General features: G+C 24.5%; 2 protein-coding genes across 3 annotated transcripts in view; both read left to right on the plus strand.

The window, feature by feature from the left end:
- LOC132918316 (guanylate cyclase 32E-like) overlaps positions 1-25,365 on the plus strand; it is an 83,824-nt gene that overhangs the window by 34,885 nt on the left and 23,574 nt on the right. For both annotated transcript variants that reach the window (XM_060979493.1, XM_060979492.1), the window contains exons 6-7: positions 12,183-12,260; positions 22,246-22,490. In XM_060979493.1, the coding sequence (XP_060835476.1) occupies positions 12,183-12,260; positions 22,246-22,490 (323 nt within the window). The remainder of the gene's footprint in view (positions 1-12,182; positions 12,261-22,245; positions 22,491-25,365) is intronic.
- Positions 12,273-20,317, plus strand: LOC132918319 (uncharacterized). The gene is made up of 9 exons (XM_060979496.1): positions 12,273-14,051; positions 17,273-17,477; positions 17,551-17,778; positions 17,859-17,978; positions 18,513-18,737; positions 19,018-19,098; positions 19,290-19,519; positions 19,591-19,753; positions 19,938-20,317. The coding sequence occupies exons 1-9, from the start codon at positions 14,040-14,042 to the stop codon at positions 20,078-20,080; spliced, it is 1,407 nt and encodes a 468-aa protein (XP_060835479.1). The 5' UTR covers positions 12,273-14,039; the 3' UTR covers positions 20,081-20,317.

Consider the following 25,365-nt stretch of genomic DNA (forward strand, 5'->3'; position numbering starts at 1 on the left):
TTGAAAAAAAATCAGTACTTACAAAAAGTAACAATTATTTTTTTCTAATGCACCAAATAATACTCTTATTTAATGGAAAATATTTATATTAAATTGGTCTAACGAATTACCAATTTAACAATAATATTAATATTAACAGTTCACCAGATAATAATATTGATAATTGCTATTTTCTTTATAATATGTGATTATTTTTATAGTTTTGTATAAATAAAATAAATATATTTTTAATATGACAGTGAACTTTGTAAAAAAAGTTTTATTAAAAGTTAAAAAACTTATTTAAATTATTTACCATAATTATCATTTGTTTTTATTTAAATAATTTATTATCACAATAATAATTTATAATAGCAATATAGTGTGGGCTGATGGGCTGTCATTGAAATTGACATCATTATGGTCATATAGATATACAATATATGTATATATATAAATATAAAATATTATTGTATTCAATATAAATAATTAATTCCATTACATTGTAAAAACCCGTATTTTTAAAATAATATTCAAATATATTTATTGTCTATATTAAAAAATTGTAGATCAATTTTTTTTAAATAAAATTTCATAAAGTTATTTTATTAACCTCGTATATAATTTACTAAATTGGGAGATTTTAGTACTACAATATTATAATTTAAAACGTCTGCATCATCTAGCTTATTTTATTTATAAAAGTGAAATACAGTCAGGTCATGATAACTCAGTTATCAATAACTCGAAAAATTGACAACTTAAATTTTATTTATTCCCTTAGAAATATAAATTTGAGTTAAATATCTCAAATACTACATATCTCTAAGCTAATTTTTATCTTTCTTCAACTTCTAGTTATCTCGACTCGGCTGTATTAATTTAAAATCTAAAAAAAATTCTTGATTATAATAAACTTGAATCTTAAATTCTTAAATTAATAATATATATCTAATAATCATAATTTAGTTAAAAACTAAATATTTTAATTTAAACATTTTAATATTGTGCACAATCAATTAATTTGAAATATTAAAAGAAGTATAAATGTACACGTTCTTCATGTTTTTTAAACATAAATTAATCATCATATGAATACTAACTTTGTCTTTTGAATATGACAAATATATCTGGATATATTTAATCGTTTTATTTAATTTGTACTCTAACCAATTGCCATAGTGAAATATAACCAATTTTGAAAAAATAGCAAAATATATTGTATACAAGCCAAGATACATTTAAATTGTTTTATTAAACTTATAATAGATTTAAACAATAAATTTACTTAAATTCAATTATGTTAAAATGCATAAATAAATTAGTGCAGTAATTGGAAATGTATTATTGAAACCAATTTTATTAAACATTTTTGATTAGAATTTATTAATTTACGTAACATTTAATTTTTAATTTGATTTCTATAGCTAAAATCTAAAAGCTTAAAAATGATACTATTTTCGTACAATTAAATTTATCCCACTATGTTTAACTTCACTGATAACGATATTATTTGGTTTCTAAATAGAGGTAATACGTGCGAGATAATTTAATATTTATTTGTCATTCATTATTATTATATAAGATAAAAGTTAAATTTAATTTATAAAATTAAGTTTAAATATTTGATGTCCTTAAGAAGAATTTATCACTTAATTAATTAAATACTTACTGATTAGTTCTCATTTCAAAACCGTTTTTATTTTTTTTATCCCGTGTGAATTTAAAATATAATAATTGTTTTAGAATCGATCCGTCATAAATACGATAACCAACAATAGTGTGATATATCAATGTCATACATATTTTTTTTAAGCAGAAATCTATTATGGAATGATTTTTTAGATGTTTTTTTCAAATTAACAAAAACAAAAAAAAACACGGGTGAATTACGTTTAATCATTTTTTTTTTGTCATAAATCACCATATCTACTGTAAATATATATTTATTACATTGTATTTAAATATTTTTGTCTATTCATAATTTGTTAGTTATTATATTATTATTGAATCTTCCGAAAAACGTTGGTATACATTTTAAATTTAATTATTATACATTATATACATTATATAGATTGTATTATATATTACTTCTATAGTAAATATCAATACATAATACAATTGTATCGCGTAAGTACATTTTTTTATATTAAACCTTATAAAGCTAATTTTTCATGTAAGATTTCATATTTTATAGTATAAAATAAAATAAAACTAAGCAAATCATAGTTTTTGAAATTTAATAATTGTAAATTAATATAGAAGAATTATCGTCTATGTATTATTTAATAAAATTATATAATATTGGTATAGTAATCTTATACCCACCTATACAGTTTTTATATTAATATAATATTTGTAGATCAGTATTAAATTTCGTTTACTAATGGATTGAAGAATAATGCTTTTGTAGACTAAAAACAGCATCTTATTTACCATGAATATCATATTTAAAAATAATTGTTTAACTTTGTATTTTAAATTTTAGTAATATTATCCAAATAGTGTTAATAATAAAATATATATTATTCTTCTTTCAAAAACTTTTTTTGATTCACATAGGTATGTTCATATATTGTATAGTTAGCCCGTAGCTTTATCATTAAAGTTGTTTCAAAATATTTTTAATTACATTTAAAAATACTACTTATAAAGTCATGAATTAAAGTAGGTATTTCAAATATATTATGACTTAAATCTAAAAAATAATAATAAATGATGATCGGGTATTTTTTTTTAAATAAAATAGTATTATAAATAGACAGTAAAATGTTATGATTTTTGAAGTGATTTATATATTTAATAATATTTAATTCAACAACAATTACATTTTTTAAATATTGCATTTAATATTGTTAAACTAATATACATAACAACGAGGGAGTAACTTTATAGTATAAAAATATAAAGTTAGACATTATATTATATATTTCTAAAAAAACCGGACATCAATCGTACGTTTAATAGGTCACATTGCTTAAAGTAGACTACTCGAGGACAGACGTGTTATACCTTCCATTTTTAATTTAAAAGTAATAATAAATCATCGCATTCAAAAAGCAACTCATAATAAAATGTATTTATATTATAAGTTTATAATATAAATTTAATTTTGAATTTCTATAAGTTTTATAAAATAATGAATTTAAATTATTATATAAATTAAAAAAATATATGTCTATTTTATAATATTATTTTAAATATCTGACTATAATTTGAATTATAATAATTTAAATTTTTAAAAGAGTTTCCAAAAAATAACTTCAGTTCAATCACATAAAAATAAAAGATCCACGAATTTTTACTGTACTAAGGTTTGGTAATTTAATATGACATTAAATATTTATAAATTATAATATTAGCAATCAAATAAATGGATTAATTATAGATAAAAACACGTGGAACATGTGCAAATTGAAACTTGGAATTTAATTATTATTAATTTCGCTGTTATAATAGTATTTAAACTTTACTTTTTTTATTTTATAGATAAAAAAAATCTTAAGTTATTGCTACAATATATCACATATAGGAGAGTAAAATTGTCGTGTATCGATCGTATAACACACAACGCTTTACGACTATAATTTTATCACAAATATAGTTAGCTAAGCTATTATCTTTATTTGAAATTGGCAATGCAACGTGAGTATACAGATTTATTTTGGCTATTTATTTCTATGGGTATATAAATATATTGTTTTTTGTCATATAAAATAACAATGGAAAGAGTGAACGCCGACAACCCATAAGTATTAATGGTATTCTGTACTTTATCAGTCGCTGTTCAGTCATTGCACTTGCATGTTATCAAGATTTTACTATACTGCCAAAGTATCAATTTATTTATACGACGTAAAAAATTGACAAAATTTTTACATTCTAAACCATAAACGTTTTTTTTTTAAATTTATAACGCTTCTTTATTTATATTATAGTTAAACTTGCTAATTATTATTAAAAAAAAATAAATAATAGTATAAAATAATGAAATTATTGTTATTGTCATTTGCATTAATTATTATAATACCTAGTATATGAATGCAGTGCACACGAATCTCAATAAAAAAAAGTATGTCTGGTTTTGATACCAAACCAAACGAACTAAACAGCCAAACGTATATTAAAATAAATGTATATATACAACATCATCTTAACCCATTTAAAAAAATATAATGTACAACTTTTAGATGAATCGAGATTTATTTTAGGTAAAATTTTAGATATAATAATACGCGTTTGAACTGGAGTATATAAGTATATAGTATTATTTTATGACATCCTCGTCTTATATTTGCAATCTCTGCGGTGTATATAAATACGCATCGATAAACAAACTATTTTTATACTCGGATTGCTGTATGTTTCTCTACGTTTGAAAATGTTTTTCGTCGTCACTATTAAAATATTCTCATATTCACTCAAGCGCCACAAGTTGCGTTTTGTTGAATCATTAAAACCCGTCGTAAAAACATTTTAGATTAACGAACAGGTCTTAAGTCCAATGCACTCATATAGCAATCAAAAAGTCATTAATGTATGTATATGTATTTTGTGTATATTATGTAATATATTTGATTCGCTTCGGATATAAATATTTATCATGAACGAGTGCTTCGCTTCACGCGACGGTGGTGAAAAAGCTATATATATATATATATACTGGGAAATTTAGACTACGCGTGATATTTTCGGGGTGTCTTTGTGTCGGAAATCTTGGTAAGACGACCTTTATTCCACTGGATTACTCCCACATCGTTTTTACAAGCATTTTGGGACTCCTCTGTACGCTATACTCATCTCTTGCGCTTTTTATTCGTCTTATCCACTGTCCGGAAGCAAAAATAAATATATAAATATTATACATATATGTATATATTAAATGCATTTATGTGTGTGTGTTTGCAAATGGAGATGGTCGAAGGGTATTCGTGCATATGTTGTGCCGTTGATAACTCGTAGTCTGTAAATGGTTATCTTTTTCTTATATCCTATAATATATTTGTGGAGCCATTACTGCGGACAAAGCGTAATAATATTATATATATTCAAATAAGGTGGTCCGGGTGGCCCGTGACTATATTTGAAAATGTAGAAATAATATTCCATAAAACTAGCCATAACGATATAGGTACGTGTTCAATTGAATTCGAATGTATCTTCAAGAGTTTAAAACATAACGAGCTTATAAATATATTATACGTTAGAATAATAAAAAAAAAACTGCATGGAATATTTATTTATATTGAGAAAACAAGAGAAGAATCACTGAAGTAGTTATAATACCTACCTATGTATTCATTTTTTCTCTCTTTTTTGTGTCAATACTACTATAATGTATTGTTGTAGTCTAAAATATAACTGTGCTTATTAATATTAATTAAATATACGTATTATAATTAATGGTATATACTAGGGATCATAAATTAATATTTTTGAATGATCACTTTAAGAATTTAGGATGTCTCCAGGAGCTTTTAATTGAATGTACATGTAACATGTTTATCCAAAGAGAGAAAAATAAAATACGAGTAATAAAATGAAAATGAATAAAAATCTCATTTAGTGTACCATAGAAAAAAAAAATATATATAATACACTTTTTTTGTTTGGAGGATAAAGTTTTTCTACGGTCCTTCATTTAGTGACTCTTGTTGTATATAAAGAGAAAATACCTATAAGTATACACTGTAAATAATATTTCTATCAATGTGATAACAAGGTTTATTAAAAAAAAAAAAAAAAAAAAAATAGAATAACTAAAATAATTGTAATAATTTATACTTCTTATAATTTTGATTGGTTTAACCTAATTAAAATAATATTTTTAAACACAATGTTTGATTGTGATTAATTGAAATAATAATTAACTATTTGCATTAATTTAAATTATTTGAAATATTTATTATTTTTAAAATATTTATTGTTTATGAAAAGTTTTGTGAATGTTAGTTTTTAGTTCTAAAAGCATAAATAATTATAATGGACATTCTATATTACGATTTTTTGGAAGTTTTTAGATGAAATTTTAAATTTTTATCAAATAATTTGAACATGTATTTTTTTAATTAATGAAAGTGTCTGCACCAGACGTGGCACGCTATTAAACTTATTTCGCTGGTCTCAAGAGAGCGAATGATAACTTCATTTCTGAACTAAGTTTATATGACTGCGTAATAATATAGTCAATTTCAGATTCGTTGCAGTGTTCAAATAAAAATATAATTTATATACTATTTATTATTAAAACTTAAAAGTATATATATATATATACATACTCGTAATATCATAAGTATTACGGATTATGAATATCGTTTTTTATTGGTTGAATAAACTGAATTATGAAATCGTCGATTATTCTAGTAGTATAAATAACATTATATGCTATTTCTAAATCTTTCCATTTCCAATTTTATTGATAGCTTTTTCTTAATTTTCATTAAAGCTAAAATCAGTAGAAAATATATTTCAAAACAATTCTAAATGTTTATGTTCAAAAAAAAAAAAAAAAAATAACAACTCAACATTCAAAACTAATATTGAATTACAGAAACTTTTTGTTAAAAAAAAGTTATTGGCGAAATAAATTCGATTTGAACGAATGTCTCGTCCCGATAAGCATATTGTGCTTAACGATGGCAGCAGATAGGAGTAGTATTATTTACACAGAGCCTCTTCTGCTGTCGGTTAAACAGGATAAAAAGTATATTGTGTTTTAAATTTAATTTTCATTCTGTAACAATTGTTATAGGTTCAAATAGTTAATAGTATTCGTTTAATACAATAGAAAGTCAGTGTGAATTCATTAGAAAAATTAATCTTAACCTTATTCTGGGATTTTACTTTATTAAAAAAAAGAATGTATATTATATTGAAGCACTAAGAGTCTGTTATCCGACAAACTCCGACTCATATTATGGTAAAATCAATGAACATGATTTCTAATTTCATAAACCGTGTTTTCGCCATGTTCATGTTGGATATAGGTTACTTTGAAATAATGATCGCTGATTTACGGACAAATTATGTTGAACAAACTTTGTCGAATAAAATTCACATAAAGACACATAAACCATGTGTCGTCGCCAATGGCGATGGAAATAAAATACATCATCTTTCTGTACAATATATTTATTATATACATATTATACAGTGGTGAGTCGATCGACAGAGATAATAATTTATGAATTAATAGATTTGGCTCTTTCACTCTCTTTAATTCACTTTGAAAATGTCATTAAAATATTTAAAAAAAAATGTTCATCGTGCAATAGTCTTAGATTTTAAATTGTGAAAGCTAGAGATTTCAATTAATAATTAAAGAATAGAAATGCCAATTTTATATTAACAAAATAAAGGCTCGCGTTCCCGAATGCGGACAAGAGAAATACTCCTTTCATTTAAACACTCTCACTCCAACAAGAGGATTTATTATTAAGAATCAAGGACGAAGGAAATACTGCATATTATGTTTTATCAGTTCCATAACGAAAATACATATTATACAGATTATATAAAATTACTGTGAATTCCTGATTTTTTTTGTCAAACGGTATATATCTACTAATGTTGAGTTACATAGAAAATTAATTAATTAATTAGTTATCTGATGATTAACGGACCAATCGTGGGCCACTAAACCACGTTTAAAGGACCAAGAGTTCGCTATTGATTCATTAAATGTCTAGTGATTGTATATGCAACCCGGCATACACATTATATTGTTAATATTGAACCGGCTATTGTAAATAATAATTGTTGAACAGTTTTATGCTTTTACGTTATTATTGTAGTTAAATGCACTATAATGCTTATGGAAAGTAATTATGAACGTTAAACTTTAATATTATTATTTTAAAATGAAAAGTTAATTTCGGTAATTTTTTTCATTAAAACATTTATTGCATTCATTAAAGGATAAACAAAAAATACTTCTTCAAAGTATATCAACATAAAAATACGGCTATGTATAAAAGTTAAGTTAAAAAGAAAAAAGTAAATCGATTTTTTTTTTTTATCATTATTTATTATTATTGTAGATTCATTTTATTGCAAAAGTACACATTTAAAAATATACTATATTATTATTATTATTATTATTATTATAGGTCGTTATACCTATACGTACAACGTAATATGGTTATATATATTCTCAAAATATTATTCAAACGATGATTGTACTCACGATGTCAAATTACAAGTGACGAAAAATTATTATATACTTTTTTAGATTCTGCAGATAAATTTTATACTTTTCATGTATATTCGGGTAATAAATTGGATTTTGAAATGCATACCCGACTAAACCAAATTTATGGGCAGACGTAAAATTATTATTAAACGAGCACACTTTGTAAGAGTAAAGTCGTTCAACTTAAAATATATATATATATATATATACTTATATCCTATAAGATGTATATGCACTGTAGTTGAAAATATACTTCATACATTACTAATGATTAGATACGTTTGCTTACGAGTCAATTATAATGAACAAATTTCAAATAAATACATTGTAAGAATTTACTATATTATGGATATAATATAATATATAAGTATGTACTTATGGAAGTTTGTATAGTTTTTAGCGTTTTCACGTAATAATCATTTAAAACATAATTAATTAATAAAGAAATTTGTTTCATAGTACTAGAAGTTTAAATCAATCATTTTTATTTTGCATATTTTGTTATATTTGTATTTTAAATAAATATTTCATATATTTTATTTAAAAAAAAAATGTAAAACAATATGTGACATAGAAAATAATATTTTATTCATACTATTTAATATGAATTTTCTAGAAATTGGAAAAAAATAGATTAAAATGATTAAATATAAATTATTAAATAATCTATCTACTGTGTGTTTTCCCAGTTATTTAAATGTAATGAAAAACATAAAATCGGTTGATAAGAAAGGTCAGTTTCTGTTAATTCGTCTGTTCGTTAGGATGTGTTTTTGTTTCACGTAAATATAATAGTTGGTATAAAATTCTGGATTAGTACAGTTATTTTTTGAGAAAATTAATTTAAAAATGTCTTATTTAATAATAAATAAATTTGTAATTGTTGGTTTTTATTGAAAAATAAAATATTTTTAAGTTTTTTTTTAGCATTTTAGCATATTTTTAGAGTATAATATATTATCATATATATATATTATAATTTTTAAGGTTAGATTAGTATATTTTAAGGTTTTTTAGAGCATGAAGTCCTTAGCCCTTTTTATGATGTTTAATATTATGATAATACACTTTTATAAACCAATTATTTAATACTACTTCAGATCAATTAGCAAATAATTATAATATGTAACCGATAAATCAGATTTTAACAATTTCGATTTTATTTAAATTAAACACACCTATACAATTAGCCTTAAAAATTGCTTAAAATCGTTTTTGTTTTTAAGAACTATCGAACATTATTCAGAGACACCATTCAGAGGACACCATGATAAGTGGACGGTTATTATAATCATAATGGTGCAACCAACATTTTTTCAAAACTGTCATTCAACATGTTCTTCGTAGTTGTATTATTGTATTAGGTGTATATTTTATTATTGTAATGTAAAAGTAAAACAATCACATAATCGTTATTAATTAATAAATTATCCACATTATATTATTATATTTCTAGATTAAATAAATATACTCAATCAGTTATTTTATAAGATATACGAGTATATATATTATATATTTTACGAGTTAGAGAACTATGGCATGTTACAACGGCTTAAACGGAAGTTCAGGCTTCCGAGGAGGGTCCTGGTGGCCTAGTCGCACGAACTTTTATTAATCTCATTAAATAAACAAAACAATAATACACTTTCTTTATAGGTGCCAAATTGTGAGGTATTCAAGTAAAACATAAAAATGTACCTATTATAATATATTGACTTTTGAGGATTATTCTGTTCACCATCTATAGCTAGGTGACCTTATTTTAAATTTATTTTTTATTTACATTTTTACCGTTATGTCGATAGAAGAAATCTGCTCCGTACAAATCTATTGCGTTAGGTTACCATAATAAATATCATTTTTTTTTTTTATTACTCGTTATTGTCTGCAGACCAACCAAAGATATATATTTCAGACGATATTAATATGGAAGTGAGCTCATAAATTTGCTTAAAACCCGAGCTTAATGTCAAAGGATCCGCTCAAAAAGCAAACCTACGAAATCTCTGTAAAATACGATTTGTCGTTGTTTATATAGTCACAAAGTCCTACATACTTTATATTACTCGAGCAGCTGGTTGATTATTTCAAGATGAAGTGTAGTTCATAAATCACAAGATTCGTTTGCAGTTTCCGCGTAGGCATATGTCGAAGTGATAAATTATTATTATTGTTGTCCCAACGAGATATTAAACGACATCGGTTTTTGCTATTATTGAAAAACACGAACACGCATGGAATATTAAATATATATCAAATCATGCCGTGCATTGTACACGTCTTATAATATTATTTAGTTAAATAATTTAATGAATTTTGAAACTTTACGAAAGTATTTTATATTATATATACCTACGTCTTTCTGCTCGTCAATGTAATCTGAAATTACACTCTGCAGTTCTGTTGTGTTTGTAATATTTACAATCGTTGTTTTATTTTTCAGTTTAATAAAGGGATTTATTTGGTTTAGGAAACTTTGTTCATTACGGTTTTAAAGATAGGTACAGCAGATTATAATATTAATAAATTCCATTGATAATGTCAAAATTATGTTTGGTCCGACGGTCACAATAAAATAATTTGGTTCACAAAATATGAATATCTACCTAAACGCTATAGTATTTTTTTTACTAATAAAAGACTTTATTTGCTTACAAGAATTTTCCAATAATTATTTAGATGAAATACGAAGCTGAAGATGTTGTGTTAAAATTGAAACGAATTCATATCCATTTATAGTTGAAGAGTGTCCGGAACAAAATATTAAAAACGATTGTATTTTGATTTTTTTCGGTGGCGCCGGGCTATAAACGTAATATGTTTGTGCATGACGACAATAAATTGTTGTAAAGAAATTTCCGGGCTACACGTACGTAAATAAATTTTTACGCGATCAAACAACCTTTTTATTTGTCAATTGATTGTTCATGTTCGTATACTTTATAACAAAGTGTGTGGATTTAGTATAAAATGAGAAACTGAGAGCGAAAAAAAAAACTTTCAATTGTTGAAAAATTAAATTTTTTTTTTGCTTGTACATAAAAAAAAGTTTTACACTTTATCATATATACATAAAGCTTCAATATATCATGCGATTAGGATATGTTAGATTTTATGACCATCTTTTAATGCGAATAAATAAACGTCATAGTTCGTAGACCTTATATAGATATGATTACATAGTATTATGTTCGCGTTTAAAATTACGTGTTGTATTTCCGTATTATACATACGTTGATATATTAAATTAATACATATATATGCATATATCACAAATATTGTTCTTAGGAAATGTACGATTATTTTTTTGAGAATGTTTTGAAAATTTGGGTGACTGCAATGCAAATTTACATTGGATTTATGGAATGTATTATAATTAAACCTGCTCATAAAAGTAATTGAAAATTAAATATAATTTAATGAGTAAATTAATGTTTTTTGGAATTATTGATTTATTCACTATTCAAATACATTTTTTGAATATAAATTTAAGCTTTGTGGAATTTGAATGTATATCGCAGGCTTTAAGGTATTATATTTTAAATTATTTAAAAATAATATAAATAGTAACTCAAAATAAAATGGTATTTTATAATTAGATATAAATATTCGATTTATTAATCTGATTTAATTCCAATATACATTTATGATATCTATATCTATTGCTAAGCTTATAATATTATAAAATTTAATTTTTACATCAGTTTTTAAAAATGGTATACACGGTAAGTATATTCTTATTACATTCAAAATAATATGAAATTTCGATTTGTAAATGAACAAATAATAATAAAAAAATACTGTTCCGAAAAAATATACGATTTTACGATGAACGTATATTATACACTTGTTTCGTTTCACTTAACATTATTAGGACAAAATAAAGTACATTTAATGAATCCCTTGGGTCACTATATTTTTTGTCTTGTAGTAGACTATAGAGACATAATCGTCGTGTGCTTGTTAACGATTTACTTTAATAATAATAACTCGTTGTTTTTATTTGTTACAGTATACGTTGTTTTGGGAAATTACTACGATCACACAGGTCTCATAGTGGCCATGGACGAAATGGATTTGTTCAAAAACGGTAAGATAATTTTCATTTGGTTCGTTAATAATAATTATGCTACTAGCCGTCTTATTGTTGTATATACTATGAGCGTCCGACACGCGTGTTCGTTTTAAAAACGTATTTTATGTTATTTAGTTTTTAATTTCTTATACGATTTTTCACCCCGATCACTTTCCGACTGGATGACCGGTCAAATTTGTTTTATTGCAACTTTCGATGATTGCTGCCTAATCTGACCGACGGTTAACATGGGGGTATTTCCTATTTGAACTTTTGATAATAATCGTTGGTCCGTAAACGTCGGAAAGTCGCGCAAAGTACAAATACGTCAAAATTGCTTGCTTATTGGCATCGCATCTTTCCCCTTTGGGTATATAGTGAGTAGTGACAGACCAATTCTCGGGTTTCATCTAAAATATCACTGTGGAAAGGAAATGTCTAAGCTATTGATTTCTGAACTACTTTTTTGTTTGTCGGGTTACATTAAGTAGTATACTCTTTTAATTTAACTGACCTCTTTTATATAGTTAGCTGCTATTTTTTGAAATCAATTGTTTAATTGTTACCGGATATTTTACTTAGTTCTACCTTATCCACGAAAAAAGGTCTAAATAACATTAATTTTCTCAACAGTCACACATGATATATGCCGTATACAAAAAGCGTTTTATCTAATTTTTACATTAGTACCCAGACAGCAATTTAGTAACGTTTATATTATAATAATAATGTATATTAAATTATGTTAAAATATTTAAATACAAATGTTATTATATTATTATAGAAACATTTATTTGATATCATTATTTGAAAAACATTTTTTAAACATTACCATAATATTCAGTTTTAATTTTTATAATTTTAAAGTTACTATAACATTTTACATTTATTATTTGAGAAATGTTGTAAAAATGTGGTTTTGAAAATATTGTATACAAATGATTTTAATAATATTTAATTAAAAACCTGAGTAGAATATTATAGTAAATATATTAAAATTATATGGAATAGGTAAAAAGTATTACAAAAGCTGTCCTCACGTTTAAAATGAAAAAGTAATAAGTATACTACACTTTATGTCTTTATGTATATAAATCCCTGGTCTGTAGACTTGATCGATATAGGTACACGGACATCTCCCAATCAAATACACCCATTTGGCCATTTAATTTTAATGTATACTGTAATGTAGGTATCTAATAAAATGATACTAATTATAATTTATGTATTGTATTAAATACATAATTTTCCATTATTTGAATTGAATTTGTGGTAAGTATTATTTTAGGTATTTTATATAAATTCATGTGTTCATGACTTATGAAATTATGATAATAAAACTGTTAAATATTATTTTATACGTCGGTGAACTGTGCACATTACTACGTAACTATAACTTGGATATTTTCAATTTTGTATAATAAAATTATATAAATAACAAGACTAGTCGTGCTTAATGCTTATCTCAGTATTATCGATAGTACACGACACGCGTATGCCGTCTCTATGGACAGTTTGTATTTACCCAGCTTGCCGTCAAAAAATATATTTTTAGATTTCTCAAAATTCTATGATATTATTGTTTTTGAACGCGGATTATTGTGACGCGGAGTGGCGGAGTGGCGGAGTGTTGATACCAGTTCGCGGCAGTGCCTAAAGATTAAACATTTAACGATTTAACGTTTTAACTATTTATCCGCACGCCATTACGACGATACGTGTCTTCTTTCACACTACAGTTTACACTACAGTAACAGTGTGAACTATTATTACCAAAACCAAATATTGGATTTTATGCTGTTTGTGGTAAGTGAAATTCATTAAATTATAAAGTTAACATTTTAATTTTATATTTTTATAATAGGTATATACTATATAGTGCTTTATAGTGGTAGATTTAAACATTTTTAAATACGGGTGGGTACATACATTATTTGGTAATGCCAGCTAATAGTACGTCCTGATTTTTCTTTTCCGATTCAAGCACTGACTAGAATTTAATATAGTATTTAGCATGGCAAACACCTATTGTTATACTATGTTTTTTTAACTCGTTCTTCCTACTATAAAATAATTAATTAATTGTAGGAACCTACTACCTAACTATAGTATTAAATTATCATAATTATTAGTTCCTATATATATTGCATACATTTTACCATAATTTATTGACAAATTTAAAATGGTTTATATTTAAAAAAAAAAACATATTGTTGATTTGTGAATATCTAAAGTTTGAAATAATATATAATATATAATTAAAAAGATATTGAATTTAATTGGCATACTAAAAAGAGTATAAAGATAGTAAAAAGATCAAGTCTTTGTTTATTTATACCAAATCTATTCACTCTTCTAATAAATATTTTATTTAAACTGTTGCTGATTTCCTGGTTGGGTGACCATAACACTTGTATTAGTTGTATTACCATAATACTTCTCTATTTCTCATTATAATACATATTTTAAAAAGTATAAATTAATTTAAATGATATTAAACTTAAATAAGTAAATTATAAACTAAATTAACTAGTACTGTAAAAAATTAAATATGTATTATTGGTGTATTTGATAGGAACAAATTTAAGTATATTATATTACTTTATTTTTTTGGTAGGTAGATACTTACAAAATTACCATTGTATAATAATAATAAAAATTTGTATTTTAATAATAAATTTGATTTTGTTAAATTTTTATTGGTATTTGGTAGTGATTACTGAATCATAATGTCTACTAGAAGAATAGAAAGTGTACGCACTAAGAGAAGAAAGATTATGAAAGAAATAAATGATGTCGAGGAAATGCTTTCACACTCAAATTCATTGGAATATGAACCGCCAGAAAATGTTTTGGAAATAAATAATTTAAATCTTATGCCTTTGTTTAAATATGATAACTTAACATCTAGCTCTAAGAACCAATACAATATTTCAAATGAGTTTCCGTCAAATGCTTCAACTGATTTACCATTACCAGTTATCAACACTTATAATGAGCCAACAGATACACATATATTTAATAAAGATAAATTATTCATAAATTCATCTAAACAATTTTCAGTTCAAGAATTTTTAGCTTCTTGGGCAATAGATTATAAAATTCCTCATAATGCAGTTAATGGTTTGTTAAAAGGTTTAAAAATGCATGATTGTTTCAATAATTTACCAATTGATTGCCGCACAATTTTAAACACTCCTATTAATAAATCAAAAGAAAACCGAATTGTCAGTCCTGGAGTTTATCATCATTTTGGTTTAGAAAAAGGAATTAAATTATATGCCCCATCAAATGTACAAGATATTCAAATTGTCATAGGAATTGATGGATTACCAATTTCAAAAAGTAGTAGTTCTCAATTTTGGCCAATATTAGCTTCCATTTTGGTTAAACCTCCACTAAAGAAATCAGTTTTTATTGTTGGCCTTTATTGGGGAATTGAAAAACCAAAAGACAGCAATGAATATTTAATTGATTTTGTTAATGAAGCTAAACGTTTAGAAACTGAAGGTATTATATTAAATGGAATTAATATTAAAGTAAATATTACATTGTTTTGTTGCGATGCTCCTGCAAAAGCATTTGTTTTAAAAGTGAAAGGTCATACAGGTTTTTATTCATGTACTCGTTGCACTATAGAGGGAGAATATGTATGCAATCGAGTATGTTTTCCTTATTCCCAAACAAAGTCAATTGAAAGAAATCATCATGCATATCTGAATACTGAAGATGAAGAATACCAGATTTCAAATCAAACTTCTGTTCTAGTTGAATTACAAAGTTTTAACTCTGTAAAATCTTTTTCACTTGACTACATGCACTTGGTTTGCTTAGGTGTTTGTAAAAAACTCATCAGCCTTTGGATTAAAGGACCATTAAATGTTAGACTTCGGTCTTCAAAAATAAATGAAATATCAACTTTATTGTTAGCATCCAATACATATCTTTCTTCCGATTTCTCTAGAAAGAACAGATGTCTTCCAGATGTATGTCGCTGGAAAGCTACTGAATTTCGTTTATTCTTATTATACACTGGACCAGTTGTGTTAAAAACCATTTTGAGTGAAGAAATGTACACCAATTTTATGGTTTTGAACATTGCAATGTTAATTTTATTAAGTCCTGATCGAAAATTTCTTCTTCAATATGCAAGAGAACTATTAGATTTTTTTGTCAAGAACTTTCAACATATTTATGGACAACAATTTGTATCACACAATGTCCATGCCTTATTACACTTATGTGATGATTATGATTTATTTGGTCCACTTGATAATTGTTCAGCTTTTGGTTTTGAAAATCACATGAAAGAAATAAAATCTAATCTTAGAAAAAATGAAAAACCTTTGGAACAAATTGTTAATAGATATTATGAAAAATATGAAAAATGTGCACTAAATAATTCAAGTAATAAATCATTAATGGACAATCAACCAGTTTTGAAACATGTCCATGATAACGGTCCACTGGTTGATGATTTAATAGGTCCACAATATTACACTCTTATATTTAAAAGTTTAACCATCAAAATTAAAAAAGATAGTGATAGTTTTATACTAACCAAAAATGGAGAAATAGTAAAATGCATGAATTTTGCTCAAAAAGATGGTATTATCATGCTTATTGGAAAAAAGTTCAACATTTTATTACCCTATTTTGTAGATCCCATTAATTCAACAATTATTGAAATATTTGAAATTAAAAATTTATCTGATCAACTCAAACATTGGGCAATATCTGATATTAAAAAAAAAATGATGATATTTCATCATAGTGGGAAAAAAATAGCCATGCCCATTATTCACACAGACATTTAAATAAATTGTAACTGTAAATAATATAAATAATATAAATAATTAAATAAAATTTTTGTGATTAATCATAAGTTGTATAGGTAGATATACATTTACCAGTATAAATTTATAAATTATTACTTCAAAATATCAACATATTTTTAACAATGGGTACATAATTAAATTAAATATTTAAAACATCATAATTTGAATTATTTCCTTTTTTTTATTTAGATGGATGATCAAATAGGATGGATTATTGTTGAGTTTGTTGATGATGAAAGTGTTGAAGTGGTACCAAACTGTTGGTTAAAAAATAATTCTTGCGCTTGGCCTAAAGCTTCTAAACAAGCGAAAAAATATGTCCAAAAAAGAATTAAGCCAAATATGAATGATTTTATATTTTACAAATCCAGACAAATTGGACATAAAGTTTATAGTTAAGAAATTTTGATTTTAATAAAGATTATCTAGTGAATTATATACTAATTAGTTTTATACAAATTATTCAGGTTCATATAATGAAGCAAAAATAAAATTGCCATTGGCAATGCATAAATCAGACTTATCAAGTGCTGATGACATTATTGATGGTATGACAAAAAGAAAAAGGAAATTTCCTTATTATAGAGGTCAAAGTTTGTCTCCTGCCACAACTATAAAATCAAAAAAACTTGAAAAAGTTAATAATTCAAAACAAATAAAAATGTCTTCTAATAGCTGTCCCCCTCGTTATCACGGTAAGATTCAAAATGTTTTTTTTCTTATTCATTTGTAGTTGTATGTAATAATTTGTATTTTTCTAAAAACTTTTTTTTAGATGTTTCTCAGTCAGTTAATTTAAACGAGGAAACAAATATTTTTGAACCTTCTGATGATTCAAATGATGTGTCTTATGACTCGGACAAAGATCCTCTTTGGAAAATCGATAAAAGCCAAAGTATAAATATATTTTTATAATATCAATAAGATGAATATTTGAATTATATAAAATTAATAAAATAAAAATATTTACAAAATTTTAATTTCATTAAAACATTATAAAAAGAAAATAAAGTAAATTTTGAAAAGAAAATAGGAAACTACATTGAATTGTTCTATAATCTTTAAGAAGTTTTACACCCTGTTTGACTTAGTATGCAAATTAGAGAATATTATATATGTTAATATTATTACCTATTAAATAAATCATTTTAATCTTCATTATATATAATGTTAGATGTAATAATCTATATTTAACTTAATGTAACTCGTCAAATAAATTACAATTTACTGTATTTAATTATTTATATTAATATATCTTTTATGATATATATGTTTATTTTTATTTAAGCTTAAAAAGTTGTCGGCATTATCATGTCTTACTAAATTTGTGTTGTTATAATAGGCATTGTATTAAAATTGAAACTTTTTTCTAGTAATAATTGTGTTATTGTATATTTAAACTTCTGACGGTAACTTTTTTATTTTATAGGCAAATCTGTTATTGATGGTATTAATTGTATAACACCTGAAAAACATGCCTCTTCATTAGTTAATAAACCCATTGATGATATAGAACATATAATTTCATCTCCTGTTGGGACTTGGACGGTTGAAAAAAATGAGGATACACAATTATTATATAAAACAAGTTCTGATCGAAATAGTATCAAAGTTAAAAAAATATTATTTTGTGATCAAAATATTGAAAACACAGGTAAATATAATATAATATAATTATACGTTTACATTTTAATTTAAAATAATCTAATAAATGTAAAATTTATGGTTCAAAAACTTCATTGTATGACGTATGATTAAACTGTAGAAGTATAAGTATTAATATTAATTTTCTTTAGTTTGCCATTGTATAAAAAAAAAAAATAAACCTATAGTTTTATCAAACCAATATAATATATTCTATGTACCTACCCACGTATTTACACATATTCTTTTATAAATTAAGATACTTATTTCTTTTTTATAATACTATATAGGATCATCTGGTATTACAGCTAATATTTTAAAACTGCCACAAGATACTACAATTTTACAAAACCAGCCAAATATATCTAATGGTATGTGCACTGTTTTAGTAATATACTATAGTAAGATATAATATAGTTAATGATGCTATAAAATTCTATTTGACTAAAGATATTAAGTTATTCACAAATTTTTCTTACATCAAATATATGATACATATATGCTCACATTTCAACTTGGAAAAATAAACCTGCTAATATATAATATAATAATGATTTGACAGATTTTCAACGGTTTATTACTAACACTTTGGTAAATATGAAATATGACATTGGCAGCATTTTAAGTATTGTACAATCAAACAGTATTAATATTAATACATTGATGGCTAATAAAAATACATCAGCCAAAAATATCACAAATCTTGACAACATATTTCCTATTAAAAATCATGATGAATTAGAGTCATTGGAAATAAAAATTAAGACTGATGAAAACTTTAAAAATACATTGGTATTATACTTTTTAATTCTTATAATTTTCCTCTATTATACAATTGTCTTGTAAAATGTGTTTCTTTTTAGGTTACTCAATTATCAGTGTTAATAGATGTTAATGATCTTGGAAATAGTGTTCGAAGAATTGTTTCAAGAATGTTAAGTGATGTTTTGCTATCTAATTATTCGTTACATGGATTTAAGTCTAAGCTATGTTTTTCAGGCTTAAATACCTATCGTGTTATTATAGGTAAACATATTAAATTGAACTTGTTTGGTACAATATAACTAAAACTATTAAACAAATAATCACTATAAGTAGTTGATAGTTATTATAATTAAATATTGAAATATGCTGCATTTTATTAAATTTGCTATATTTTATTTTATTAATCTAATATTATATTATTATTATTGTATTTTGAATATTATAGATGCTATACGAGTTAACGTCAAGTACAGTGTTGTTCCTGAAAAAGAAATAGATAACTCATTAGGAATTTGGCTATCCCATGCTCCATTCCGCATTAAAAAAGTATCCCAAAAACAAGAAAAACTCTCAAGAAGCCTTTTATGAAGTTAATATATTTAAAAGATTATGTTATCATTATTATTATATTATTTACATTTTTTTAAATTCTTAGATTTGTATCTTACAAGTTTGCAGTTTTTATTATTTAATATTTGCTATTTTAATGAAGTTAATATTGGGTATATATTATACTACTCACCAGTTATTATTTTTATTTTTGTGTTAGATCATAATATTATATAAATATAAATTAAAATATTGATATTCCAATATTATATTAAATTTATATATTAATCATGTAAATATATTATATTATTATTATATATATGTATTTCAAATTTGTATGATTTATATGGTCAATAAATGAACATTTTAGTTGAATTTGTTTATTTAATTACAATAATCACACATATTTTAAAAACCAATGTTAAAAGAATTAAGGAATAATTAAAAATAATTTTTTTATTATTGTTTTAATGTTTAAATTAAAATATTACAATACTATTGAGTTAAAATGTTAATCAAATATTTAAAATTATTATTAACTGAATATTATGTTATTAATATTATGATAATATTGATAATATGTTGTTAGGATAACATGAAAATAGCGGCCAAATAATTTTGTAGTAATGTTACAGTAACATCTACAAATATTATTATAACATTGAAAAAATATTTTACTAAATGTTACTGTTGAGTAAATAACATTGGTATAACATTATAAGAATATTCTATTGCTGTCTGGGTATGTATTACTACTCTAATGCGAATTGAGGAATTTTCGTTCACAATGGTATAGCACTATAGCACCAGAAATTTTGTTTTTGTTTAAGAACCAATTTAATCAGGTTTTTCAACTCTACCTAAATATTTTTTTTCGATTGTTAGCACTAATTCTCCTTATTTAACTTGTTTTACTTAGGACAAATTAAATTAAAACAACCTTTAGAATAATACGTGGTTTGAAATTATTAACTCACGTACTTAATTACTTCAAAATAATTAATCATATTAACTTGTATTTCTTTGTTAAATATTTCTAGAAATGTTTTTAACATTTAAAATGAGACTTTATTCGTGCTTTAAATTATGAAATATTTAAGTATTTTAAAAATTGTAAAACCTAAACTTACATACATTTAAGTTGTGTTAGAAATTTTACTTTAATATTTTTATTTCCAATAATAATATAATATATTGAAAAACAGCATAATTTATTGTATAGCGCTGTATTATTTATGAATACACAACACTAAATCATGAATCCTAAAATCATAGGCAGGTTTCTTGGTTTCGAATATTTAAAATTCGCGCCGATAAAAAGAACGAGTTTTATTTATAAATATTGATTAAATACAGTTATTTACCTTTGAACTAAAATTTATAAATATATACGGTACAGTATAATACCTACCTAATAGTTTATTAATATTTTTTCATTGCTATTTATTTAATAGTTATTTAAAACCTAATGGTAATTATTTTCGATAACATTAAATACCTAAACATTTCATTCAGCATTATATTTCAGCAAATATAATTACTTAAGATAATACAAGTGATAGGACCATGTTAAACCAAAACTATCAATTCAATAACAATGGAAGATATCAATGGATGAGCCATCGCAGTTTTATTTGTTTACTAAAAAAAAAATCTCATTCATTGAGGCCAAACTTATATTCTACTCGCCCAGCCTCGTTTCCAATCGGTTATTTATATTCATGTGCTTATTGACATTTCTATGAGCTAATATATAATAAAATATATATTACGCATTTACGTAAGTACCTATACATTTATTTTATGTATTGTATTTCTCAATGTTATAAATTTATAATGTATGAAATATCGTATTATACTAATGCTGAACATATACCTATACAAAATACTTTCTCGATAAAATGTTATTTAACGATTTATTTATCGTTGAAGAAAATAATTGACTGTGATTGATGATAAATTATGTAGGGGCAACTGAATTTTAAGGAGAAAAAGATTCGGACGAACCTTCAGCTGTAGGATATGAACATAGATAACAATAATAGTGAATAAATTTGATATTTATTTAGTGAAATTAAATAGATATGAAGCCTCAAAAGATTATAAAAATTAATTTTACAATATTTTCAATTTAATTTGAACGCTGTCCGTAAAATGTGTCATTGTAATTTAAAAAATTATAATATGTGTTTTTATACAACTAGGTGAATATTTTGTGGTGGGTGTGGATGTGGAGCAGTACGACGCGGAAAACCCGGGAAAATATTTAACCGGAATGCTGTCAAACAAACCTGATCCGATTTTGGAAAAGGCTTTTCGGTCGTTTTTTAGTGTGGTGCCCACGCCACCCAGAGGATTCAAGAATTTCTCAGTTAAAGTCAACGAGTATATGGAGAAACCACCATTTCAGTTCCCTAATCCTTTGGTACAGTTGGGTGGCGTCAAACAGGTAGTTTTAATTTTCAATTTTTATCATATCATAATAATACATTAATACAGGATAGTTTTAAAATGTATTATAATAAAACAAAATATTTAAATTTTATTGTTTGTAAATGCTGTGACTTTTTATAACTAGATATTAAAATATAGTTTTATAAATAAAAATTAGTCAAAAAGTATTTAAGAAATATATTAATTAATTATTAAGTAGTATATCAAATTATATGAGTAAAAAAGTAGCATTTAACTTAAATTTAAAACTTAAACATAAATTGAAAATGCGAATAAAAATAAAATTTAAACTTTATAAAATACTAAAATAAAATTATACAGATAGAAATTAAAAAGAATAATAATAATAGATGGAACTAATACACAGTAGATTTTATTATATAAAATTATTATTTTCCTCAAAAACTTCAAGCAAATTGAAAAATGATTATTTTAAGTATAACCCATAATGATACTTCATAAAACTTTTTACTATCACTAAAAATGTTCACTGGAAAAATGTGTAAAATGTAAAATGAAAATACATCACTTTATCACCAAAATAGGATTGCTCAGAATCAAAAGGTTTATAGGCGATAAACTGATAACAATAGCGTGATAAATGAAACAACAAATATTTTACTTGTTTATAGAATATACAATAGGACGTTTACTTTACCTCAAAATGTTAAATGGAACATGATTTATATTAGGAATAAAATAAATCTTGTCTTAAAGAGATTTGTTTAATTTTACTTTTAGTGGGTATAAATTAAATTTTGGTTGTCTTTACTTCTTTGTTGGCTATAGTCTTATACCTACCAACAATATATTTAAGAATTCACTCTTTGTTTGTCAGATATCAAGTTTATTGAGGTCATTATTTAGGTATATCATTATGATGGAAAATGGCATGCTTTACAATACATTTTAATTAGTTTATGTACACTGTACAGCATTACAATATGTATGTGGTTATTAAAAAGAAAATATTTTTTTGATATTTTAATGTCTTAAAATTTTTGAAATACCTATTATCTATATTTTTAAGCTAAAATTATTTATTTATTCACAAGTCAAATAAAAGTCGTCACGTTGCTGAATTATTTATATTTTCTTAAATAATATTCGTTATTGGAATGTGGTTATATTTTTAATGAATTATTTATTCTTCAAGCTTTTCACTCAGAGTAAATAAGCTTATCTGCACAAATAAAATTGGTAGTAATAAAAAAAACCTTCCATGACAATTATATTTTTTCGAGTTAACGTGCATTTATGATTAGTCCTACATACGCTGTTTAGGTTTATAATTCGTGAACGTATCGAATACGTTATATACGTAAAAATGTGAAACAATATTGTATCTCCATCATTCACTAATGTTCGAAAATAAACTATTTTATCTGAAAGCCATACAAAAATGTGTTGTTATGCACTGGAATCCATTTAAGTGTCTACACTCATTATTTCGAAAAGTTTAAACAATTTTAAAAATATTGATCTTTATTATTTTTTAATCTTTTTACCTATTTTATCGCTAACTTTTATTATTATTATTTTTAATATGTTTAAAGTAAGGTATTTTTGAACATGCAGTTGATATCAATCAGGCGTATTTCACGTTCTGATGAGTAGAATATACTTGTACTCCATATAATTAATAAAGTTATAACTAATTAACTTTTTTTCAAAACTAGAAGTGTAAGGTCTTAAGTGGTCAATCGACCACATTTTATATATGTACGAGTATGCCTCACAGAACAGATAAATATATATTTATATATACATAACAATTGAGGTGTCGATTTAAAATAAATAAGGGCCGTCCCTAGTTAGTAAAGACTATACAATCATCGACCAGTCATAAAATATCATTGTATTCTTGGTTTAATATAATATACGGTGCATTTTATTAGTGACATTTCACATTTGTCTTTTAGCCGAAGGCTCGATTATTGGTTTCGACGTTTCGTTATTTTAAACGTTTTTCAGTGCTACAGTGTTTCACTGTATGTGACGTGGACGAAATAGTTATCGATCGATGGAGCTTTTTTTTAGCCTTAAAAATATAGTTATACATACACTATACAGGTGATACTTTTCACAGTAAACGATTGTCGTTTCGAAAACTATCACATTTTTTAAGAATTTAAGATAAATGCAATTCGAACGTTTTGTATTGCCTTTATTCTGTTCACTCTTACGTTGTTGACAAACCGACCATCGATTTTTGATTTTTAGATGGCAGTTTAGCCATTTGCTTATTTTTATAGTCTAAAGTAGACTATACTTTTCTAAAAATGTTGATGAGTTTTTATTATTATTAATAATAAGCACTTAACTACTGGACGCTTACAAATAAAAAACTAGTGTTTCAATACATGTTATGTGAAGACGTTTAAATATTTCTAAAAACGTCCTGCTTAGTGCTAGGATACTAAAACTAGAAATATAGGTCACCACTTGAAAATCAAAAGATGACAGTAATCTCATCAATACGAGTATAAGGACGATAAAATATAACATAATTATTGTTATAACATATATTGACATGTTTCTGACGCCTTGCTAAACCGACAAAGATGTGATCGAACGTGACCAGAAAAGTGTTACTATATACATTAAATTATGGAGGGCGTCTTCAGGAAGAGTTCAAGCAACCTAAATCGGATGACGAACGGTTTAAACGTTTGAAAAAAACAATCATGAACTGTCGAAACAATAAATAGTAAATAAAATATAATATTATTGTTACGTCATTGCGAATAATATGTTATAATATCGTCGAGGTTTGTCCCACAATTCGCGAGTACAACTATCGTTAAGTAATTATAGTGTTTTCGAGCGAATTCCGTACATACCGCAACCATGTACGCACATGTACAATG

Source organism: Rhopalosiphum padi, chromosome 1 (assembly GCF_020882245.1).
Source record: "Rhopalosiphum padi isolate XX-2018 chromosome 1, ASM2088224v1, whole genome shotgun sequence".
NCBI lineage: Eukaryota > Metazoa > Arthropoda > Insecta > Hemiptera > Aphididae > Rhopalosiphum > Rhopalosiphum padi.